Genomic DNA, 13,077 nt, shown 5'->3' on the forward strand with positions numbered 1-13,077 from the left:
GACATAAATTCCTAAAACATGTTTTACATAGTGCAAAGTTGAAAAATGCACTTCTGTAAATGGAACAAGCCACAGCTAGTGTCTTCTATGGGATAACGATATCCCTTACATAAAATCACCTTCCTAAAAAGAAAATAAAACACCAAAAAATAGAGGGGGGAGAGAGAGAGGGGGGGGGGGAGAGAGGGGGAGAGAGAATATGACCTTTCTGATTACAGTACTATACTAGCTTTCTGATGGTACTATGTATACAAAAGTATCAAAATGTATACAAATTACCTGCATTGTAAATATTGCCTAAATCCATGTAAATATTGCCTATATTACATTAGATAATATTCTTTACACTTGGTTCCATACCCTCTCCAAGATGTCCCATTTTACAGATGCAAAATTCCAAAATCCAAACCTTTTTCCTATATATATATATATATATATATATATATATATATATATATATATATATATATATATATATATATATATATATATATATATATATATATATATATATATATATATATATATATATATATACATACACACACACACATACACAGTCACACACACACTCACATACACAGTCACACACACACACACATACACAGTCACACACACACACACATACACAGTCACACACACACACACATACACAGTCACACACACAGTCACACACACACTCACATACACAGTCACACACACACTCACATACACAGTCACACACACACTCACATAGACAGTCACACACACACTCACATACAATGTCAGCAAATGTAGTAGCACTCCTGGTAAAATAATAGGCCCAATAAGCCCACACTGCCCTGAGCGCACTTCAGTAGTAGATATAATTCAAATGGTAAGGAAGTCACTCATTTTGACAATGGGGGAAACCCCAAAATGTTAATACTTTGTATTTCTTTTAAACAAGACCCTGTGAGTGACTTCCTTACCATTTGAACTATACACATTATATATATATATATATATATATATATATATATATATATATATATATATATATATATATATATATATATATATATATTATACATACTTACACACACTGTATATCTATATACACATGTACACTATACACACACTGTATATCTATATACACATGTACACTATACACACACTGTATATCTATATACACATGTACACTATACACACACTGTATATCTATATACACATGTACACTATACACACACTGTATATCTATATACACATGTACACTATACACACACTGTATATCTATATACACATGTACACTATACACACACTGTATATCTATATACACATGTACACTATACACACACTGTATATCTATATACACATGTACACTATACACACACTGTATATCTATATACACATGTACACTATACACACACTGTATATCTATATACACATGTACACTATACACACACTGTATATCTATATACACATGTACACTATACACATACATATACATACACACACACTCTATATCTATATACACATGTACACTATACACACACACTGTATATCTATATACACATGTACACTATACACACACTGTATATCTATATACACATGTACACTATACACACACTGTATATCTATATACACATGTACACTATACACACACTGTATATCTATATACACATGTACACTATACACACACTGTATATCTATATACACATGTACACTATACACACACTGTATATCTATATACACATGTACACTATACACACACTGTATATCTATATACACATGTACACTATACACACACTGTATATCTATATACACATGTACACTATACACACACTGTATATCTATATACACATGTACACTATACACACACTGTATATCTATATACACATGTACACTATACACACACTGTATATCTATATACACATGTACACTATACACACACTGTATATCTATATACACATGTACACTATACACACACTGTATATCTATATACACATGTACACTATACACACACTGTATATCTATATACACATGTACACTATACACACACTGTATATCTATATACACATGTACACTATACACACACTGTATATCTATATACACATGTACACTATACACACACTGTATATCTATATACACATGTACACTATACACACACTGTATATCTATATACACATGTACACTATACACACACTGTATATCTATATACACATGTACACTATACACACACTGTATATCTATATACACATGTACACTATACACACACTGTATATCTATATACACATGTACACTATACACACACTGTATATCTATATACACATGTACACTATACACACACTGTATATCTATATACACATGTACACTATACACACACTGTATATCTATATACACATGTACACTATACACACACTGTATATCTATATACACATGTACACTATACACACACTGTATATCTATATAAACATGTACACTATACACATACATACATATACATACACACACTGTATATCTATATACACATGTACACTATACACACACATACATATACATACACACACTGTATATCTATATACACATGTACACTATACACACACATACATATACATACACACACTGTATATCTATATACACATGTACACTATACACATACATACATATACATACACACACACTGTATATCTATATACACATGTACACTATACACACACTGTATATCTATATACACATGTACACTATACACACACTGTATATCTATATACACATGTACACTATACACACACTGTATATCTATATACACATGTACACTATACACACACTGTATATCTATATACACATGTACACTATACACACACTGTATATATATATACACATGTACACTATACACACACTGTATATCTATATACACATGTACACTATACACACACTGTATATCTATATACACATGTACACTATACACACACTGTATATCTATATACACATGTACACTATACACACACTGTATATCTATATACACATGTACACTATACACACACTGTATATCTATATACACATGTACACTATACACACACTGTATATCTATATACACATGTACACTATACACACACTGTATATATACATACACACACTGTATATCTATATACACATGTACACTATACACACACTGTATATCTATATACACATGTACACTATACACACACTGTATATCTATATACACATGTACACTATACACACACTGTATATCTATATACACATGTACACTATACACACACTGTATATCTATATACACATGTACACTATACACACACTGTATATCTATATACACATGTACACTATACACACACACTGTATATCTATATACACATGTACACTATACACACACACTGTATATCTATATACACATGTACACTATACACACACACTGTATATCTATATACACATGTACACTATACACACACACTGTATATCTATATACACATGTACACTATACACACACTGTATATCTATATACACATGTACACTATACACACACTGTATATCTATATACACATGTACACTATACACACACTGTATATCTATATACACATGTACACTATACACACACTGTATATCTATATACACATGTACACTATACACACACTGTATATCTATATACACATGTACACTATACACACACTGTATATCTATATACACATGTACACTATACACACACTGTATATCTATATACACATGTACACTATACACACACTGTATATCTATATACACATGTACACTATACACACACTGTATATCTATATACACATGTACACTATACACACACTGTATATCTATATACACATGTACACTATACACACACTGTATATCTATATACACATGTACACTATACACACACTGTATATCTATATACACATGTACACTATACACACACTCTATATACACATGTACACTATACACACACTCTATATCTATATACACATGTACACTATACACACACTGTATATCTATATACACATGTACACTATACACACACTGTATATCTATATACACATGTACACTATACACACACTGTATATCTATATACACATGTACACTATACACACACTGTATATATACATACACACACTGTATATCTATATACACATGTACACTATACACATACATACATATACATACACACACTGTATATCTATATACACATGTACACTATAAACACACATACATATACATACACACACTGTATATCTATATACACATGTACACTATACACACACATACATATACATACACACACACTGTATATCTATATACACATGTACACTATACACACACTGTATATCTATATACACATGTACACTATACACACACTGTATATCTATATACACATGTACACTATACACACACTGTATATCTATATACACATGTACACTATACACACACTGTATATCTATATACACATGTACACTATACACACACTGTATATCTATATACACATGTACACTATACACACACTGTATATCTATATACACATGTACACTATACATACACTGTATATCTATATACACATGTACACTATACACACACTGTATATCTATATACACATGTACACTATACACACACTGTATATCTATATACACATGTACACTATACACACACTGTATATCTATATACACATGTACACTATACACACACTGTATATATACATACACACACTGTATATCTATATACACATGTACACTATACACATACATACATATACATACACACACTGTATATCTATATACACATGTACACTATACACACACATACATATACATACACACACTGTATATCTATATACACATGTACACTATACACACACACATACATATACATACACACACTGTATATCTATATACACTATACACATACATACATATACATACACACACACTGTATATCTATATACACATGTACACTATACACACACTGTATATCTATATACACATGTACACTATACACACACTGTATATCTATATACACATGTACACTATACACACACTGTATATCTATATACACATGTACACTATACACACACTGTATATCTATATACACATGTACACTATACACACACTGTATATCTATATACACATGTACACTATACACACACTGTATATCTATATACACATGTACACTATACACACACTGTATATCTATATACACATGTACACTATACACACACTGTATATCTATATACACATGTACACTATACACACACTGTATATATACATACACATGTACACTATACACATACATACATATACATACACACACTGTATATCTATATACACATGTACACTATACACATACATACATATACATACACACACTGTATATCTATATACACATGTACACTATACACACACATACATATACATACACACACTGTATATCTATATACACATGTACACTATACACACACTGTATATCTATATACACATGTACACTATACACACACTGTATATCTATATACACATGTACACTATACACACACTGTATATATACATACACATGTACACTATACACACACTGTATATCTATATACACATGTACACTATACACACACTGTATATCTATATACACATGTACACTATACACACACTGTATATCTATATACACATGTACACTATACACACACTGTATATCTATATACACATGTACACTATACACACACTGTATATCTATATACACATGTACACTATACACACAAACTTGGTTTAGCATTCAGTAGTACACCAGTTATAATCCTGGAACCAAGTTAACATTCACTAAACCTTGGAAAAGAAATCTCTTACCTCAAAGCCTTTTTTACTGGCTTTTCGTTTGAACGATGTTCTTTTCTTCCTTCTACTGGAATTTTTTGCATTGACCTGTAAGGTTACAAAAGGACACATCATGTGACGTCCCCAACCTCCGGGAAAAAGGTCCATGGCTTTCCTACTAGTAAATGATCTTGTGTCTTTACTAACCACTGAACTATAAAGGAAAGGTACTGTGCATATACCTGGTACTCAATGGTTATATGAGAAATATGATTACACACAAACACCTACAGTAATTCCTGCTGATATTTTTCTTGTTTCAATGTAGTCACAGCCTTGCAATAGAATTCTGCTACCTGTGACATTTGGAGGTAGAGCTTCAGCTTAAAGGCCCATTTAACAGATTGAGAATGTTTAATTATATTTAGTAAACATGCTTTGCAATATAATTTCCCTATTTATTTTGTCCTCTTTTCATATAATTTAACTCTGCTAATTGTGGGCTTTCTAATTACCCCGACTTTCTCATGTTCCAGATTCATTATTCTAGAAGTAAAAGCCCTTTCTTCTTGAGATCATATCTAGGGGCAAGTTAGTAACAGTTATAAATGAGCTGATATATTAACAATGTTAACATTGCTATTTTCCGCACTACAATTGTTTGCACAGAGACTTTTTATTATTCCTGTATCCAATTGTCCTCAGAAGAACAGATTATATAAGAAGAAACCTAGGTGCCCAATTCCCTATAACTTTATAGAAACTAAAGTACATTATCGATATTAAAACTTTTTTTTATCCAATATGTAAAGAGACAGTAAATACCTTTAGATTTCTACATAAAATGAATAGTTATGCGAAATGAAACAACTTTGCAATATACTTTCAGTATTTGTTTTGCCCCTTTTCATGTCATTTAGCTCTTAAAATTGAACAATTTCTGATTCTCATAACTTGAAATACACCTGCTGACTTCTCAAGGCTAACTCTAATACATATGGGTTCCTAATAGGCTTTATCAGATAGCAACTGCAAATCAAAGAACTTTACTAACATTATGAGAGTGATTAACCTTGTTGTCTGTGTCCTAAAGCCCTGATTGGCTATTCCAAATTAGGCAAATGGTGGGTGGATTTAGTCTATTAATTGCAGTAAAAAGGATGTCAATTTGTTTTAAAAATGTTAAGACTTGGCTGATATGTTGTTCAGCAACACTACAGAAATGTATTGTAATTGCAATGTGTTTGCTGTCTCTTTAAACAACTAATATCATTTTAAAAATATGTCTTTATACTATTATCAGGCTAATTTGTATCTGAATACATAATTATATCTAGCATTTATTTAGGGCTAGATTACAAGTGGAGCACTAATTTATTGCACGCCCATAAACTGGCAAATTTGTGTGAGAAAAATAACCAGCCATTACAAGTGGCTGGTTATAGCTACCGCAAACTCGTGATAGAAATTAGCGCTTATAAAATTAACCAGAGGTCAGATCTCTTTTATAAATATCCACCAAATACCCCCAAAATCAAGTATAATAGACTTTATAAAAAAAATAAAGATAGTAGCATCTTTATTAATTAATAATATAACTGCAAAAAGCAGTTAAATGGGATTAAAATTTGGCAGGTGTGGGGTGTTAGAAAAATTTGACACTGAAAAGTGCCTTTACATTGCAATCTATGGGAACTGTGTGTTCCCAGTAAATATGTATGTATATGCTTATATATATATATATATTTATATGTTAATATATGTATATACAGATATAAAAACTTAAATATTCATATACATAAATATTTCAAATTGCTGTGCAACTTACACCCTTTGCTGCGCTAGGTTCTGATGCCGTGTATGACGGCATGAGAACGAGGCTCCCATTGGATCGTATGTGCTTGCGTTGGCATTGTGCTCAACTTGTAATACCAGTGTACATTACCGATATTAAGCGCTCCACTTGTAATGTCGCCCTTAGTGTTTAATGTCCCTTTAAACAGAACTACACAAATTAAAAGTGTTTTTCAGGCGACCAGATGGAAAAAATGGTGCTTTAGTTGAACATCCAAATGTACACATAGTAATGGCTTTTGTTTGGTTTTTCAGCTTTTATTGCATTTAAATAAAATTACTAGCAGCGGAGCAAACTATAACCTACAAGTCCCATATTAATGCACAGACCTATACAAAACTTCTCATTGTATATAGTGTCAGCAACTTACACACAGGTTTTTACAGGAGCAATGTAATCCCCCAACACTGTAATATGCTAACAGCAAAAACCCATAGAAAAATGGTAAACTACCAATAGCCCTTAAAAGAGCTTTTTGTAGGGCATTGCTTTAAGTTAAACAGCTCTTTTGCATTCAAATTTTATTTAAGTCCCCCCAACAGTAATACCCACCACCCACCAAAATAAATAAACCTTACACTAAGTTAGCTATGTTAGCTTATGGGAGTAAAAATTGCGGGCGACGGGTGAAATATACGTGCCGCATTTATATGCGGCACCTTATATGTGATTGCAAAACCGCATAAAAACCGGCGTTGCCGGGTTTTGTGGGCGATGCCGCATATGTAATCTTGACCCAGGAATCAATATATTCTGCTCCAGTGTTTGTTTTAAACAAGAGACAGAAAATTAAAATAATTATTCAGCTTCCAATTTTGATAAACATGATAACTAAACAGCAGAAACTGTAGAATTACTTAATAATTTCTCAAATTTCTTTAGTAACAATGTTCTGTTTTATATTGCAGATACACACGTTGCTGACTGCAGCCGTTTTGCTAAAAGGCACAAAGAAAAAAAAGTCACTGGACAATGAAATCTCATGTTTTGAACATACAGTGAAACAGAAGGAGCTATCAATAAGTCTGAGATCCTGTTTCTGCCAATTTTATATGATGTTTACAGAACCGAATTTCTGAGCACCACTGCACAAATAGTTCTATGCAAAGTGAATACACTAGCACAGGGGTTTCAACAATTTTATGAGCAGTGTACCAAATAAATAATAAATGAAGTGTGTGGTAGGTATGTGCTAGGTACCGTGTGTGCTAGGTATGTGCTAGGTACCGTGTGTGCTAGGTATGTGCTAGGTACCGTGTGTGCTAGGTATGTGCTAGGTACCGTGTGTGCAAGGTACCGTGTGTGCTAGGTATATGCTAGGTACCGTGTGTGCTAGGTATGTGCTAGGTACCGTGTGTGCTAGGTATGTGCTAGGTACTGTGTGTGCTAGGTAACTGCTAGGTACTGTGTGTGCTAGGTAACTGCTAGGTACTGTGTGTGCTAGGTGGGTGCTGGGTACCGTGTGTGCTAGGTATATGCTAGGTACCGTGTGCTAGGTATGTGCTAGGTACTGTGTGTGCTAGGTAACTGCTAGGTACTGTGTGTGCTAGGTGGGTGCTGGGTACTGTGTGTGCTAGGTATGTGCTGGGTACTGTGTGTGCTGGGTATGTGCCGGGTACTGTGTGTACTAGGTATGTGCTGGGTACTATGTGTGCTAGGTATATGCTAAGTACTGTGTGTGCTAGGCATGTGTTAGGTACCGTGTGTGCTAGACATGTGCTAGGTACCGTGTGTGCTAGGCATGTGCTAGGTTCCGTGTGTGCTAGGCATGTGCTAGGTACCGTGTGTGCTAGGCATGTGCTAGGTACCGTGTGTGCTAGGCATGTTGCTAGGTACCGTGTGTGCTAGGCACCGTGTGTGCTAGGTATGTGCTAGGTATAGTGTGTGCTAGGTATGTGCTAGGTACGTGCTGGGTACTGTGTGGGCTGGGTATGTGCTGGGTACTGTGCGTGCTGGGCACTGTGTGTGCTGGGTACTGTGCGTGCTGGGTATGTGCTGGGTACTGTGCGTGCTGGGTACTGTGCGTGCTGGGTATGTGCTGGGTACTGTGCGTGCTGGGTATGTGCTGGGTACTGTGCGTGCTCGGTATGTGCTGGGTACTGTGCTAGATACTGTGTGCTAGATATGCGCTGGGTACTGTGTGTGCTAGGTATGTGCTGGGTATGGCTTGTGTTGGGTACGGCTTGTGCTGGGTATGTACTAGGTACTGTGTGTATCGAGTACTGTGTGCGCTGGGTATGGGCGAAGTACTGTGTGTGCCCGGTGCTGTGTGTGCTGTATGTGCCAGGTGCTGTTTGTGTCAGGTGTTGTATGTACCATGTGCTGCATGGGCTAGGTACTGAAAAGGCTAGGTACGGAGCATGCTAGATTCTATATATAGTAGTTACAGCTGGTGTTGTGTACTGTCTGTGCTGGGCATCGTATATGTCCTAGATACAGCGTGTGCTAGGCATTAAGTGTGATGGGTATTGTGTGGCCTAGGCACTGTTTGCTGGTTACTGTTTGGGCCGGGTACAGTGAGTTTTGGATACGGTTGGTATTGGGTGCGGTGGGCCCTAAGTGCAGCGTGTGCTGGATGCTTTCTCAAGACCCCTTTGTGACCTTCCAATCTATGCTACCTCCTTCATGTTGCTTTCTTTAAGCTATCTTTGACTATATTTATAGTACACAGAGAGATTGATATAATACTTTGTATAGCTGGAATGTAATTTTCTCTTCCTGAAATGTGAAAATGTCCTTAATAATGGCCTCTGGAGTACTTAACTTCACATGCTCTAGCTATAATCCCCCCGCCCCCATATTTAGAGCCCACATTAGGGTTCAATTTGGGTGAACTATTTTCACCCCAAATTCCCATATATATCAATGTTTTGATAGCATTTGTAACTGGACCTGCGTGTCCGATCCTTTGTTTGTGTATATTAGAGCAGGGGACCTGCTTGTCCCCACTGTTATTTCTATTTCAAAAACCAAATAAAATTTATTTAAAAAAAAAAAAAATGAAATAATTTAGTGTTATTATTCACATAAGTAACAATAATAATGATGATGGCAAACTACATCATAGTAGACCCTTTGCCCTGCAGCCCCTCTGTCAGCCATATACCTATATCAAACCTCAGATACTTTGCCCTGCAGCCCCTCTGTCAGCCCTGTACCTATATCAGACATCAGACCCTTTGCCCTGCAGCCCCTCTGTCAGCCTTATACCTATATTAGACCTCAGACCCTTTGCCCTGCAGCCCCTCTGTCAGCCTTGTACCTATATCAGACATCAGACACTTTGCCCTGCAGCCCTTCTGTCAGCCCTGTACCTAAATCAGACCTCAGACCCTTTGGCCTGCAACCCCTCTGTCAGACATGTACCTATATCAGACCTAAGCCCATCTGTCAGCCCTGTACCTATATCAGACCTCTGACCCCTGACCCTGCAGCCCCTCTGTCAGCCCTTTACCGATATAAGACCCTTTGCCCTGCAGCCCCTCTGTCAGCCTTATACCTATATTAGACCTCAGACCATTTGCCCTGCAGCCCCTCTGTCAGCCCTGTACCTATATCAGACCTCAGACCCTTTGGTCTGCAACCCCTCTGTCAGACATGTACCTATATCAGACCTCAGACCCTTTGCCCTGCAGCCCCTCTGTCAGCCCTGTACCTATATCAGACCTCAGACCCTTTGGCCTGCAGACCCTCTGTCAGCCCTGTACCTATATCAGACATCTGACCCCTGGCCCTGCAGCCCCTCTGTCAGCCCTTTACCGATATCAGACCTCAGAACCTTTGCCCTGCAGCCCCTCTGTCAGCCTTATACCTATATCAGACCTCAGACCATTTGCCCTGCAGCCCCTCTGTCAGCCCTGTACCTATATCAGACCTCAGACCCTTTGGTCTGCAACTCCTCTGTCAGACATGTACCTATATCAGACCTCAGACCCTTTGCCCTGCAGCCCTTCTGTCAGCCCTGTACCTATATAAGACCTCTGACCCCTGGCCCTGCAGCCCCTCTGTCAGCCCTTTACCGATATAAGACCCTTTGCCCTCCAGCCCCTCTGTCAGCCTTATACCTATATAAGACCTCAGACCATTTGCCCTGCAGCCCCTCTGTCAGCCCTGTACCTATATCAGACCTCAGACCCTTTGGCCTGCAGCCCCTCTGTCAGCCCTGTACCTATATCAGACCTCAGACCCTTTGACCTGCAGCCCCTCTGTCAGCCCTGTACCTATATCAGACATCTGACACCTGGCCCTGCAGCCCCTCTGTCAGCCCTGTACCTATATCAGACATCAGACCCTTTGCCCTGCAGCCCCTCTGTCAGCCCTGTACCTATATCAGACCTCAGACCCTTTGGTCTGCAACTCCTCTGTCAGACATGCACCTATATCAGACCTCAGACCCTTTGCCCTGCAGCCCTTCTGTCAGCCCTGTACCTATATAAGACCTCTGACCCCTGGCCCTGCAGCCCCTCTGTCATCCCTTTACCGATATAAGACCCTTTGCCCTCCAGCCCCTCTGTCAGCCTTATACCTATATTAGACCTCAGACCATTTGCCCTGCAGCCCCTCTGTCAGCCCTGTACCTATATCAGACCTCAGACCCTTTGGCCTGCAGCCCCTCTGTCAGCCCTGTACCTATATCAGACATCTGACACCTGGCCCTGCAGCCCCTCTGTCAGCCCTGTACCTATATCAGACATCAGACCCTTTGCCCTGCAGCCCCTCTGTCAGCCCTTTACCGATATCAGACCTCAGACCCTTTGCCCGGCAGCCCCTCTTTTAGCCCTATATCAGACCTCAGACCCTTTGCCCTGCAGCCCCTCTGTCAGCCCTGTACCTATATCAGACCTCCGATACTTAGCCCTGCAGCCCTTCTGTCAGCTATTTACCTATATCAGACCTCAGACCCTTTGCCCTGCAGCCCCTCTGTCAGCCTTATACTTATATCAGACCCTTTGCCCTGCAGCCCCTCTGTCAAACCTATACCTATATCAGACCTCAGACTCTTTGCCCTACAGCCCCTCTGTAAGCCCTGTACCTATATCAGCCCTCAGACCCTTTGCCCTGCAGCCCCTCTGTCAGCCCTGTACCTATATCAGACATCTGACACCTGGCCCTGCAGCCCCTCTGTCAGCCATTTTGCTAAAAGGCACAGAGAGATAAAAAGTCACTGGACAATGAAATCTCATGTTTTGAACATACAGTGAAACAGAAGGTGATATCAGTACAGTGTACTGACCGGATAGAAAGGGAACAGCTTAAAGGGACAGTATACTCAAAAATAGTTTTTCCCTTAATGTGTTTACAATTGCTTTTTTTACCAACTGCAGAGTAAAAAATGTATGAAAATTAGCTTTTTAAGGCTTATTTGTGTATATTAAAGCTCTGATTTTGTGTTTTGAAGCCACAACCTAATAAAATAGGTTGAGCTTGTAGGTATAATCCGATCTCATTACTGTATCA

At 37.7% G+C, this 13,077-nt stretch overlaps 1 protein-coding gene across 3 annotated transcripts in view; it reads right to left on the reverse strand.

Annotated features, from left to right (window-relative positions):
• The window catches only part of DGKI (diacylglycerol kinase iota), a 560,838-nt gene that overhangs the window by 457,283 nt on the left and 90,478 nt on the right, over nt 1-13,077 (reverse strand). For all 3 annotated transcript variants that reach the window (XM_053718992.1, XM_053718991.1, XM_053718990.1), the window contains exon 9: nt 5,799-5,873. In XM_053718992.1, the coding sequence (XP_053574967.1) occupies nt 5,799-5,873 (75 nt within the window). The remainder of the gene's footprint in view (nt 1-5,798; nt 5,874-13,077) is intronic.

The sequence above is a fragment of the Bombina bombina genome, chromosome 6, assembly GCF_027579735.1.
Source record: "Bombina bombina isolate aBomBom1 chromosome 6, aBomBom1.pri, whole genome shotgun sequence".
NCBI classification, from domain to species: Eukaryota; Metazoa; Chordata; class Amphibia; order Anura; family Bombinatoridae; genus Bombina; species Bombina bombina.